The following is a 14,829-nucleotide window of genomic DNA, read 5'->3' as shown; positions in this document are numbered from 1 at the left end:
CTAAAGCCGTATATATGGTTACGATGCGCATCATCATTTTATTATCACAAATAAAGTGACTAAGTGGGCAGTTGAAGTCAGCGAGGAGGCAAATATTTGTGGGGTTCTTGCATTGAAATTGCATTAAATTCTGCTTATATCACGCTACGCCATCATAAACACAAAGTTCAAATGCTCAAATTTCCGAGATTGTGCGTGCTTTTGAAGTGACAGGTTGCCACGAAATCTGTCGCCTATCTCTGTCACCTATCTCTGTAGCCTTCTAGTAGTCGTGAGGACAAGGATTCAGCAGGAGGCAGGCAGGTAGAGGTGGAAATGAGTGTTTACACAGTGCTGGTGTTTCAAAGATTATGTTACAAGTGCATATACGAAGTTCTGTCTTTAAAATGTCAACATTCAAAATAAAAAGTCTCATCAGGCAAAACCTGTTTGAACCAATAAAGCACAAGTGGGGTCTACCAGGCTCAGATACAGCCTCTCCATGAGTTACCCAACCTTGAACTAAAGTAACCGCAAACAGGCACTTGGCCACACCTATTCTTGGCGCACAGGCCAGGTACTGTATATCTATGCATGCTAAAGCATGTGTTCAGACAACATTAAACAGACACATACTCCCCAAAGAAACACAATGAAGAAATTCACAGTAAACTGACAGTAATTTGACAGTAAACTGACAGCAAACAGACAGTAAACTGACGGTAAATTGACAGTAAATTGACAGTAAACCGACAGTAATTTGACAGTAAACTGACGGTAAATTGACAGTAAATTGACAGTAAACCGACAGTAATTTGACAGTAAACTGACGGTAAATTGACAGTAAATTGACAGTAAACCGACAGTAATTTGACAGTAAACTGACAGTAATTTGACAGTAAACAGACAGTAAACTGACAGTAAATTGACATTAAACTGGTAAATGCAATTAAATAAACCAAAAGTTGTGCTGTTTGTGAGCTCTCCAAACAACATTCCCACTTGGAGAATGAGAATGGTATGAATGTATATTATATTTAATGAATTATAAACATTTCCGTAACTAAACATTATAAATGAATGGGGGAATATGTTGCAAGAGGACAAGTACATTAGAGTGTCTAGTTTGAGAAACAGACGCCTCACAAGTCCTCAACTGGCAGCTTCATTAAATAGTACCCGCAAAACACCAGTCTCAACGTCAACAGTGAAGAGGCGACTCCGTGATGTTGGCCTTTTACGCAGAATTCCTCTGTCCAGTGTCTGTGTTATTTTGCCCATCTTAATCTTTTCTTTTTATTGGCCAGTCTGAGATATGGCTTTTTCTTTGCAACTCTGCCTTAATCTTAAATAAGCATGCCCCATTCAAGAAATTTAGAACCAGGAGCAGATATAGCCCTTGGTTCTCTCCAGACCTGACTACCCTTGACCAGCACAAAAACATCCTGTGGTTGTTCTGCATTAGCACCGAACAGCCCCCGTGATATGCAACTTTTCAGGGAAGTTAGGAAAGCCAAGGCTAGCTTTTTCAAGCAGAAATTTGCTTCCTGCAACACAAACTCACAAAAGTTCTGGGACAAGGGCCTCCCGGGTGGCGCAGTGGTTAAGGGTGCTGTACTGCAGCGCCAGCTGTGCCATCAGAGACTCTGGGTTCGCGCCCAGGCTCTGTCGTAACCGGCCGCGACCGGGAGGTCCGTGGGGCGACGCAGAATTGGCCTAGCGTCGTCCGGGTTAGGGAGGGCTTGGTCAGTAGGGATGTCCTTGTCTCATCGCGCACCAGCGACTCCTGTGGCGGTGGACAGTGTTTCCTCCGACACATTGGTGCGGCTGGCTTCCGGGTTGGATGCGCGCTGTGTTAAGAAGCAGTGCGGCTTGGTTGGGTTGTATATCGGAGGACGCATGACTTTCAACCTTCGTCTCTCCCGAGCCCGTACGGGAGTTGTAGCGATGAGACAAGATCTACTATCAACAATTGGATACCACGAAATTGGGGAGAAAAAGGGGTAAAAAATAAATAAAATATTAAATTTAAAAAAGTTCTGGGACACTGTAAAGTCCATGGAGAATAAGAGCACCTCCTCTCAGCTGCCCACTGCACCGAGGATAGGAAACTCTGTCACCACCGATAAATCCACCATAATTGAGAATTTCACTAAGCATTTTTCTACGGCTGGCCATGCTTTCCACGTGGCTACCCCTACCCCGGTCAACAGCCCTGTCCTCCCACAGCAACTCGCCCAATCGTCCCCCACTTCTCCTTCACCCAAATCCAGATAGCTGATGTTCTGAAAGAGCTGCAAAATCTGGACCCCTACAAACCAGCCGGGCTAGACAATCTGGACCATCTCTTTCTAAAATTATCTGCCGAAATTGTTGCAACCCCTATTACTAGCCTGTTCAACCTCCCCATATACTACCCACCACTGCGACCTGTATGCTCTCGTTGGCTGGCCCTCGCTTCATACTTGTCACCAAACCCACTGGTTCCAGGTCATCTACAAGACCTTGCTAAGTAAAGCCCCGCCTTATCTCAGCTTGCTGGTCACCATAGCAGCACCTACCCGTAGCACGCGCTCCAGCAGGTATATCTCTCTGGTCACCCCCAAAGCCAATTCCTCCTTTGGCCGCCTCTCCTTCCAGTTCTCTGCTGCCAATGACTGGAACGAATTACAAAAATGACTGAAACTGGAGACACTCATCTCCCTCACTAGCTTTAAGCAGCAGCTGTCAGAGCAGCTCACAGATCACTGCACATAGCCCATCTGTAAATAGCCCAAACAACTACCTCATCCCCTACTGTATTTATTTATTTATCTTGCTCCTTTGCACCCCAGTACTTCTACTTTGCACATTCATCTACTGCACATCTACCTTTCCAGTGTTTATTTTTGTATTTACATCGCCACCATGTCCTTTTTGCCTTTACCTCCCTTATCTTACCTCATTTGCACACATTGTATATAGACTTGTTTTTCTACTGTATTGTTGACTGTATGTTTGTTTTACTCCATGTGTAACTCTGTGTTGTTGTATGTGTCGAACTGCTTTGCTTTATCTTGGCCAGGTCGCAGTTGTAAATTAGAACTTGTTCTCAACTCAGCCTACCTGGTTAAATAAATGTGAAATAAATCAATGTTAAAAATAAATTGCCTTGAAGCGAGCATAGAAGGCATTTAGCTCGTCTGGTAGGCTCCCGTCACTGTGCAGCTCACGGCTGGGTTTCCCTTTGCTCTCTGTGATAGTTTGCAAGTCCTGCCACATCTGTGTCAGAGTTGGTGTAGTAGGATTCGATCATAGTCCTGAATTGACACTGCCTGTTTGATGGTTCGGAGGAGGATGTAGCGGGATTTCTTATAAGCGGCCGGATTAGTGTCCCGCCCTTTGGAAGCTGCAGCTCTAGCCTTTAGCTTAGTGCAGATGTTGCCTTTACTCCATGGCTTCTGGGATATGTACATACGGTCACCGTAGGGACGATGTTGTCGATGCACTTATTAATGAAGCCGGAAACTAAAGTCCTCAAAGCCATCGGATGAATCCCGAAACATATTACAGACTGTGCTAGCGAAACAGTCCTGTAGCTGGTTCACCAAGCAAAAACCTGATACAAATGAATCTAAAGAATGCTATAAGTACATAAATTGTTTGCTCAGTGGGAAATTAATATCCAACTAGTCAGTGAGTTTGTAATTTGTGACAGCAACTATGTGAGCTAATTACAGTATTATAGACACTATATCCTGGGATTCCCTATGATCTATGTAGAATAACCCCTTACAGTATTATTATGTCCTGGGATTTCCTATGATCTTCTATGTAGAAGAACCCCTTACAGTATTATAGACACTATGTCCTGGGATTTTCTATGATCTTCTAGTTAGAAAATGGCGCCACACCAAACTGGAACTCTTCCGACTAGCTTGGAAAGACAGTACCGTGCAGTATCGAAGAGTCCTCACTGATGCTCGATCATCCTATTTTTCCAACTTCCAATTGAGAAAAATAAGAACAATCCAAAATGTATTTTTGATACTGTCGCAAAGCTAACTCAAAAGCATTCCCCAAGAGAGGATGGCTTTCACTTCAGCAGTAATAAATTCATGAACTTCTTTGAGAAAAAGATCATGATCATTAGAAAGCAAATTATGGACTCCTCTTTAAAACTGCGTATTCCTCCAAAGCTCAGTTGTCTTGAGTCTGCACAACTCTGCCAGGACCTAGGATCAAGGGAGACACTCAAGTGTTTTAGTACTATATCTCTTGACACAATGATGAAAACAATCATGGCCTCTAAACCAAGCTGCATACTATTCCAACTATTCCCTATTCCAACTAAACTACTGAAAGAGCTGCTTCCTGTGCTTGGCCCTCCTATGTTGAACATAATAAACGTCTCTCTATCCATCAGATGTATACCAAACTCACTAAAAGTGGCAGTAATAAAGCCTCTCTTGAAAAAGCCAAACCTTGACCCAGAAAATCTAAAAAACTAATCGGCCTATATCGAATCTCCCATTCCTCTCAAAGAAAATTGAAAAAGCTGTTGCGCAGCAACTCACTGCCTTCCTGAAGACAAACAATGTATACGAAATGCTTCAGTCTGGTTTCAGACCCCATCATAGCACTGAGACTGCACTTGTGAAGGTGGAAAATTACCTTTTAATGGCGTCAGACCGAGGCTCTGCATCTGTCCTCAGGCTCCTAGACCTTAGTGCTGCTTTTGATACCATCAATCACCACATTCTTTTGGAGATATTGAAAACCCAAATTGGTCTACACGGACAAGTTCTGGACTGATTCTTCTGTTGAATCTGACAATTAATCTTGATGGTTGTACAGTCGTCTCAAACAAAACTGTGAAGGACCTCGGCGTTACTCTGGACCCTGATCTCTCTTTTGACAAACAACAAACATATCAAGACTGTTTCAAGGACAGCTTTTTTCCATCTACGTAACATTGCAAAAATGTTCTGTCCAAAAATGATGCAGAAAAATTCATCCATGCTTTCGTCACTTCTAGGTTAGACTACTGCAATGCTCTACTTTCCGGCTACCCGGATAAAGCACTAAATAAACTTCAGTTAGTGCTAAATACGGCTGCTAGAATCCTGACTAGAACCAAAAGATTTGATCATATTACTCCAGTGCTAGCCTCTCTACACTGGCTTCCTGTAAGGCAAGGGCTGATTTCAAGGTTTTACTGTTAACCTACAAAGCATTACATGGGCTTGCTCCTACCTATCTTTCCGATTTGGTCCTGCCGTACATACCTACACGTACGCTACGGTCACAAGCCGCAGGCCTGCTAATTGTCCCTAGAATTTCTAATCAAATAGCTGGAGGCAGGGCTTTCTCCTATAGAGCTACATTTTTATGGAATGGTCTGCCTACCCATGTGAGAGACGCAGACTCGGTCTCAACCTTTAATTCTTTATTGAAGACTCATCTCTTCAGTAGGTCCTATGATTGAGTGTAGTCTGGCCCAGGAGTGTGAAGGTGAACGGAAAAGGCACTGGAGCAACGAACCGCCCTTGCTGTCTCTGCCTGGCCGGTTCTCCTCTCTCCACTGGGATTCTCTGCCTCTAACCCAATTACAGGGACTGAGTCACTGGCTTACTGGTGCTCGTTCATGCCGTCCCTAGGAGGGGTGAGCCACTTGAGTGGGTTGAGTCACTGACGTGGTCTTCCTGTCTGGGTTGGCGCCCCCTCTTGGGTTGTGCCGTGGCGGAGATCTTTGTGGGCTATACTCGGCCTTGTCTCAGGATGGTAAGTTGGTGGTTGAAGATATCCCTCTAGTAGTGTGGGGGCTGTGGGTGTGGTTATATCCTGCCTGTTTGGCTCTGTCCGGGGGTATCATCGGACGGGGCCACAGTGTCTCCTGACCCCTCCTTTCTCAGCCTCCAGTATTTATGCTGCAGTAGTTTATGTGTCGGGGGCTAGGGTCAATCTATTATATCTGGAGTACTTCTCCTGTCTTATCCGGTGTCCTGTGTGAATTTAAGTATGCTCTCTTTAATTCTCTCTTTCTTTCTTTCTTTCTCTCTCTCTCTCTCTCTCGGAGGACCTGAGCCCTAGGAACATGCCTCAGGACTACCTGGCATGATGACTCCTTGCTGTCCCCAGTTCACCTGGCCGTGCTGCTGCTCCAGTTTCAGCTGTTCTGCCTGCGGCTATGGAACCCTGACCTGTTCACCGGACGTGCTACCTGTCCCAGACCTGCTGTTTTCAACTCTCTAGAGACAGCAGGAGCGGTAGAGATACTCATAATGATCAGCTATGAAAAGCCAACTGACATGTACTCCTGAGGTGCTGACCTGTTGCACCCTCGACAACTACTGTGATTATTATTATTTGACCATGCTGGTTATTTATGAACATTTGAACATCTTGGCCATGTTCTGTTATAATCTCCATTCGGCACAGCCAGAAGAGGACTGGCCACCCCCCTCAGAGCCTGGTTCCTGTCTAGGTTTCTTCCTAGATTTTGTTTTTTCCTAGCCACTGTGCTTCTACACCTGCATTGCTTGCTGTTTGGGGTTTTAGGCTGGGTTTCTGTACAGCACTTTGAGATATCAGCTGATGTAAGAAGGGCTTTATAAATACATTTGATTTAATTTGATTTTGAAGACCCTCTTACAGTATTATAGACACTATGTCCTGGGATGTAGAAGAACCCCTTACAGTATTATAGACACTATGTCCTGGGATGTAGAAGAACCCCTTACAGAATTATAGACACTATGTCCTGGGATGTAGAAGAACCCCTTACAGTATTATAGACACTATGTCCTGGGATTTCCTTTGATCTTCTATGTAGAAGAACACCTTACAGTATTATAGACACTATGTCCTGGGATTTCCTTTGATCTTCTATGTAGAAGAACCCCTTACAGTATTATAGACACTATGACCTAGGATTTCCTATGATCTTCTATGTAGAAAAAACCCTTACAGCATTATAGGCACTATGTCCTGGGATGTAGAAGAACCCTTTACCTTCTAAAGACTCTTGTGTAGCTTGTGAGCATCACAGGGCAAAACAGTGCGTGTTCGCGAGAGTCTCAGATCTTCACAGGTGGGCCATAATAGTTTGTAGCTCAAACTGTTCGGACTATACAGCCGTTTTTGTGGAGAAAAACAGTTTTTGGGATGCGCCCTTGTCTCACAGACACCGCTCTAAGTCAGCGCCTGTTAATCACAGACGACCGTCTGGTATCTATGCAGAAGAAATAGACTAATCTAATGCAACAACCCAGCAGTCTGTAGCTCAAACACACAATGTTTAAAAGGGGTTAGAAGCCATAAATCACGCCGATGATGGGACACAAAGTGTTTCAGACCACCTACTAGAGTGATTCTGCATTAACAATTGTAGCCTACAGATGTCGGATCTTGATTTGATCACTCTTGTGTTGCTGACAATGTATTTGAGTTTTCAAAAGGCTTCTAACGTTTGGAATTTCCACTCTGAAATGTCAGGCATGATTTTCCCCTATACACCCTTAAAAAAAAATGTAAATTTAATTATAATCCACATAATAATTAACATTTCCTTTTGCTGCAGGATTATTTTCCCGCTGTAGCAAACTGGCTCAAATTAAGATCCTACATGTGTGCCTACAGCACAATAACCGAGGCTACTGCTCACACTGGAGTGAGATTATTTTCAGCTCCACTTATACCAGATTGCATCAGCGTTGCAAACCGCAACTCGGTTTGGATGAATTCCATCACTCAAACGTTGAGAAGGGGGCGAGCAGGCGATATCGTCATCAGTGAGTCAATAGCTCAGTTGGAGCACAAGCAAGCCCAGGCATTTAATGAACGATGATCAGGAAACCCGTAGAATAAAATAGTAACATAATAATCTATATGGGAATACATTGGTGAATGGAGAGAGAGAGAGAGAGAGAGAGAGAGAGAGAGAGAGAGAGAGAGAGAGAGAGAGAGAGAGAGAGAGAGAGACAGAGAGACAGAGACAGAGAGAGAGAGAGAAAGAGAGACAGAGAGAGAGAGAGAGAGACAGAGAGACAGAGAGACAGAGAGAAACACACCCCACAGAGCCCCAGGACAACAGCACAATTAGACCGAACCAAATCATGAGAAAACAAAAAGCAGAAAATAAAAAAAAATAAAAAAGATAATTACTTGACACATTGGAAATAATTAACAGAAAAACAGAGCAAACTAGAATGCTATTTGGCCCTAAACAGAGAGTACACCGTGGCAGAATACCTGTCCACTGTGACTGACCCAAACTTAAGGAAAGCTTTGACTATGTACAGACTCAGTGAGCATAGCCTTGCTATTGAGAAAGGCCGCCGTAGGCAGACATGGCTCTGAAGAGAAGACGGGCTATGTGCTCACTGCCCACAAAATGAGGTGGAAACTGAGCTGTACTTCCTAACCTCCTGTCCAATGTATGACCATATTAGAGAGACATATTTCCCTCAGATTACACAGATCCACAAAGAATTTTTTTTTTAAATCTAATTTTGATAAACTCCCATATCTACTGGGTGAAACTCCACAGTGTGCCATCACAGTAGCAAGATTTTTGACCTGTTTCCACAAGAAAAGGGCAACCAGTGAAGAACAAACAACATTGTAAATACAACCCATATTTATGCTTATTTATTTTCCATTGTGTACTAATAATTTGTACATTGTTACAACACTGTATTCTAATGTTTGGAATTTCCACTCTGAAATGTCATATATATATATATATATATATATATATATATACACACACACAGTATATAATATGACATTTGTAATGTCTTTATTGTTTTGAAATTTCTGTATGTGTAATGTTTACTGTTAATTTTGATTGTTTATTTCACTTTGTATATTATCTACCTCACTAGCTTTGGCAATGTTACCACATGTTTCCCATGTCAATAAAGCCCCTTGAATTGAATTTAATTGAGAGAGAGAGAGAGAGAGAGAGACACACACACAGAGAGACAGAGAGACACACAGAGAGACAGAGAGACAGAGAGAGAGAGAGACAGAGAGAGAGAGAGACAGACAGAGACAGACAGAGAGACAGACAGAGAGACAGACAGAGACAGACAGAGAGACAGACAGAGACAGACAGAGAGACAGAGAGAGAGAGACACACAGAGAGAGACACACAGAGACAGAGAGAGAGAGAGAGAGAGAGAGAGAGAGAGAGAGAGAGAGAGAGAGAGACAGAGAGAGACAGAGAGAGAGAGAGAGAGAGAGACACAGAGAGAGAGAGAGAGAGACACAGAGAGAGAGAGAGAGAGAGAGAGACAGAGAGACACACATAGAGACAGAAAGACAGACAGAGAGAGAGAGACACACAGAGAGAGAGACAGAGAGAGAGAGACAGAGAGACACACATAGAGACAGAAAGACAGACAGAGAGAGACAGAGACTTTTCCTCTTTAGGAAATTTTCCCATCTACCACCGCTGTAGACAAAGCACTAAAGCCACACTCCTTCATTTGTGCATACCTTCAAAGAGTGGGCCACCAACAAAAAGCATTATTTCAGGTCTATCGTCGCCGTGCTACTACTATCCACATAAACATTAGATCTGGGAATGTTTGGAACAGACTCGTTAGAACATGACGCTGGTTAGTTCAATGGTAGGGAATGTGTATGAGTGTGAGTTATGACGCTGGTTAGTTCAATGGTAGGGAATGTGTATGAGTGCGAGTTATGACGCTGGTTAGTTCAATGGTAGGGAATGTGTATGAGTGCGAGTTAGGATTGAGACAGAACATATACAGCTTCTAAAGGTTCAAGTGCTGAAGGAATATGAATCATGTTCACTATGAGTGGACACAGAGACACTAAGTACTGGGATGATGAGAAAACACTACAGAGAACATTACCATAAACACATCATCAGACTTGACAGATTTACACTAGTTAGCCAGTAGTAATTTCTTCAAAAAAGTAGCTAAAGGCACAAGGGTGAAGGACAGGAGGGTGAAGGACAAGAGAAGGACAGGAGAAGTACAGGAGGGTGAAGGACAGGATGGTGAAGGACAGGATGGTGAAGGACAGGGGGGAGGACAGGTAATATGATAGATAGAAGGGCTGGGGGAAGGACAGGAGGAGTACAGGTAGAAAGACAGGTGGGATGGTGAAGGACAGGATGGTGAAGGACAGGATGGTGAAGGACAGGGGAAAGGATAGGTGAAAGGATAGGTAGAAGGACAGGGGGAAAGACAGGGTGAAAGACAGGGGAAAGACAGGTGTGGGTGTACGGTGCTATACCTGTTGTGCTCTTTAGATAGCATGGTGAAAGGTGGGCTGTGAAGCAGCAGCAGAGATTTGAAAAGTGTCTACTGTGTATTGTAGCGTCTTCCTCTGGTGTGTGGATAGGGAGATAAATCTTCAGCTGTCTCAAGGTTAACCTGCAACAACAAACAGGCACACACAAGTTAGAAATAACATGAAAATCTCCCTTTGCATAAGAGGTTTTTAACCTCAAGGGACTTTTCTGGATCGACAATTTATTTATATTTTTTACTTAACCTTTATTTAACTAGGCAAGTTAGATAAAGGTTAGGTAAAATTGAAAATCATGGCAACAGTGTGACTTGTCTCTGTAGAAAATTTTCCCTGACTGAAGACATAGTTTCATACTAAAATAACAACACATCAAAACATGAGCACGAAGAGAAGTGAGTTGTCATCATGACAGGATGGGTAGACGTTCTTAATGTCTTCCCAGAGTTATCATAGGCCTAAAAGGTCACTCAGGATGAACTATATACAGTGGGGCAAAAAAGTATTTAGTCAGCCACCAATTGTGCAAGTTCTCCCACTTAAAAAGATGAGAGAGGCCTGTAATTCATCATTTCATCATAGGTACACTTCAACTATGACAGACAAAATGAGAAGAAAACATCCAGAAAATCACATTGTAGGATTTTTTATGAATTTATTTGCAAATTATTCATATAAGGAAATTGTCAATTGAAATACATTCAATAGGCCCTAATCTATGGATTTCACATGAGTGGGAATACAGATATGCATCGATTGGTCACAGAAACCTTAAAACAAAGGTGCGGCCGTGGATCATAAAACCAGTCAGTATCTGGTGTGACCAACATTTGTCTCATTCAGCGCAACACATCTCCTTCAGTATCTGGTGTGACCAACATTTGTCTCATTCAGCGCAACACATCTCCTTCAGTATCTGGTGTGACCACCATTTGTCTCATTCAGCGCAACACATCTCCTTCAGTATCTGGTGTGACCAACATTTGTCTCATTCAGCGCAACACATCTCCTTCAGTATCTGGTGTGACCAACATTTGTCTCATTCAGCGCAACACATCTCCTTCAGTATCTGGTGTGACCAACATTTGTCTCATTCAGCGCAACACATCTCCTTCAGTATCTGGTGTGACCAACATTTGTCTCATTCAGCGCAACACATCTCCTTCAGTATCTGGTGTGACCACCATTTGTCTCATTCAGCGCAACACATCTCCTTCAGTATCTGGTGTGACCAACATTTGTCTCATTCAGCGCAACACATCTCCTTCAGTATCTGGTGTGACCAACATTTGTCTCATTCAGCGCAACACATCTCCTTCAGTATCTGGTGTGACCAACATTTGTCTCATTCAGCGCAACACATCTCCTTCAGTATCTGGTGTGACCACCATTTGTCTCATTCAGCGCAACACATCTCCTTCAGTATCTGGTGTGACCACCATTTGTCTCATTCAGCGCAACACATCTCCTTCAGTATCTGGTGTGACCAACATTTGTCTCATTCAGCGCAACACATCTCCTTCAGTATCTGGTGTGACCACCATTTGTCTCATTCAGCGCAACACATCTCCTTCAGTATCTGGTGTGACCAACATTTGTCTCATTCAGCGCAACACATCTCCTTCAGTATCTGGTGTGACCAACATTTGTCTCATTCAGCGCAACACATCTCCTTCAGTATCTGGTGTGACCAACATTTGTCTCATTCAGCGCAACACATCTCCTTCAGTATCTGGTGTGACCAACATTTGTCTCATTCAGCGCAACACATCTCCTTCAGTATCTGGTGTGACCAACATTTGTCTCATTCAGCGCAACACATCTCCTTCAGTATCTGGTGTGACCAACATTTGTCTCATTCAGCGCAACACATCTCCTTCAGTATCTGGTGTGACCAACATTTGTCTCATTCAGCGCAACACATCTCCTTCAGTATCTGGTGTGACCAACATTTGTCTCATTCAGCGCAACACATCTCCTTCAGTATCTGGTGTGACCAACATTTGTCTCATTCAGCGCAACACATCTCCTTCAGTATCTGGTGTGACCAACATTTGTCTCATTCAGCGCAACACATCTCCTTCAGTATCTGGTGTGACCAACATTTGTCTCATTCAGCGCAACACATCTCCTTCAGTATCTGGTGTGACCAACATTTGTCTCATTCAGCGCAACACATCTCCTTCAGTATCTGGTGTGACCAACATTTGTCTCATTCAGCGCAACACATCTCCTTCAGTATCTGGTGTGACCAACATTTGTCTCATTCAGCGCAACACATCTCCTTCAGTATCTGGTGTGACCAACATTTGTCTCATTCAGCGCAACACATCTCCTTCAGTATCTGGTGTGACCAACATTTGTCTCATTCAGCGCAACACATCTCCTTCAGTATCTGGTGTGACCAACATTTGTCTCATTCAGCGCAACACATCTCCTTCAGTATCTGGTGTGACCAACATTTGTCTCATTCAGCGCAACACATCTCCTTCAGTATCTGGTGTGACCACCATTTGTCTCATTCAGCGCAACACATCTCCTTCAGTATCTGGTGTGACCACCATTTGTCTCATTCAGCGCAACACATCTCCTTCAGTATCTGGTGTGACCAACATTTGTCTCATTCAGCGCAACACATCTCCTTCAGTATCTGGTGTGACCACCATTTGTCTCATTCAGCGCAACACATCTCCTTCAGTATCTGTTGTGACCAACATTTGTCTCATTCAGCGCAACACATCTCCTTCAGTATCTGGTGTGACCAACATTTGTCTCATTCAGCGCAACACATCTCCTTCAGTATCTGGTGTGACCAACATTTGTCTCATTCAGCGCAACACATCTCCTTCAGTATCTGGTGTGACCAACATTTGTCTCATTCAGCGCAACACATCTCCTTCAGTATCTGGTGTGACCAACATTTGTCTCATTCAGCGCAACACATCTCCTTCAGTATCTGGTGTGACCAACATTTGTCTCATTCAGCGCAACACATCTCCTTCAGTATCTGGTGTGACCAACATTTGTCTCATTCAGCGCAACACATCTCCTTCAGTATCTGGTGTGACCAACATTTGTCTCATTCAGCGCAACACATCTCCTTCAGTATCTGGTGTGACCAACATTTGTCTCATTCAGCGCAACACATCTCCTTCAGTATCTGGTGTGACCAACATTTGTCTCATTCAGCGCAACACATCTCCTTCAGTATCTGGTGTGACCAACATTTGTCTCATTCAGCGCAACACATCTCCTTCAGTATCTGGTGTGACCAACATTTGTCTCATTCAGCGCAACACATCTCCTTCAGTATCTGGTGTGACCAACATTTGTCTCATTCAGCGCAACACATCTCCTTCAGTATCTGGTGTGACCAACATTTGTCTCATTCAGCGCAACACATCTCCTTCAGTATCTGGTGTGACCAACATTTGTCTCATTCAGCGCAACACATCTCCTTCAGTATCTGGTGTGACCAACATTTGTCTCATTCAGCGCAACACATCTCCTTCAGTATCTGGTGTGACCAACATTTGTCTCATTCAGCGCAACACATCTCCTTCAGTATCTGGTGTGACCAACATTTGTCTCATTCAGCGCAACACATCTCCTTCAGTATCTGGTGTGACCAACATTTGTCTCATTCAGCGCAACACATCTCCTTCAGTATCTGGTGTGACCAACATTTGTCTCATTCAGCGCAACACATCTCCTTCAGTATCTGGTGTGACCAACATTTGTCTCATTCAGCGCAACACATCTCCTTCAGTATCTGGTGTGACTAACATTTGTCTCATTCAGCGCAACACATCTCCTTCAGTATCTGGTGTGACCAACATTTGTCTCATTCAGCGCAACACATCTCCTTCAGTATCTGGTGTGACCAACATTTGTCTCATTCAGCGCAACACATCTCCTTCACATAGAGTTGATCAGGCTGTTGATTGTTTCCTTTGGAATGTTGTCCCACTCCTCTTCAATGGCTGTGCGAAGTTTCTGGATATTAGCGGGAACTGGAACACACTGTCGTACATGTTGATCCAGAGCATCCCAAACATGCTCAATGGGTGACATGTCTGAGTATGCAGGCCATGGAAGAACTGGGACATTTTCAGCTTCCAGGAATTGTGTACAGATCCTTGCGACATGGGGCCGTGCATTATCATGCTGAAACATGAGATGATGGCGGCGAATGAATGGTACGACAACAGGCCTCAGGATCTCGTCTCAGTATCTTTGTATATTCAAATTGCCATTGCTAAAATGCCATTGTATTCGCTGTCCGTAGCTTATGCCTGCCCATATCATTCACCGCCACCACGGGGCACTCTGTTTACGAACAGCAAACCGCTCACCCACACAACGCCACACACGCTGTCTGTCATCTGTCAGGTACAGGTGAAACCGGTGAGCATTTGCCCACTGAAGTCGGTTACGACGCCAAATTGCAGTCGGGTCAAGACCCTGGTGAGGACAACGAGCACGCAGATGAGTTTCCCCGATACGTTTTCTGACATTTGGGCAGAAATTCTTCAGCTGTGCAAACCCACAGTTTCATCAGCTGTCCAAGTGGCTGGTCTC

General features: G+C 43.8%; 1 protein-coding gene across 1 annotated transcript in view; it reads right to left on the bottom strand.

Moving 5' to 3' along the window:
* LOC139417402 (solute carrier family 16 member 4) overlaps positions 1-10,317 on the bottom strand; it is a 68,738-nt gene extending 58,421 nt beyond the window's left edge. The window contains exon 1 of the mRNA XM_071166675.1: positions 10,234-10,317. Within this exon, the coding sequence (XP_071022776.1) occupies positions 10,234-10,256 (23 nt within the window). The 5' untranslated portion in view covers positions 10,257-10,317. The remainder of the gene's footprint in view (positions 1-10,233) is intronic.
* Positions 10,318-14,829: the final 4,512 nt, after the last annotated feature.

This window comes from Oncorhynchus clarkii, chromosome 9, assembly GCF_045791955.1.
Source record: "Oncorhynchus clarkii lewisi isolate Uvic-CL-2024 chromosome 9, UVic_Ocla_1.0, whole genome shotgun sequence".
Lineage (NCBI taxonomy): Eukaryota > Metazoa > Chordata > Actinopteri > Salmoniformes > Salmonidae > Oncorhynchus > Oncorhynchus clarkii.
The sequence above is the reverse complement of the archived record's forward strand: the minus strand, read 5'-3'. Positions and strand labels throughout refer to the sequence as shown.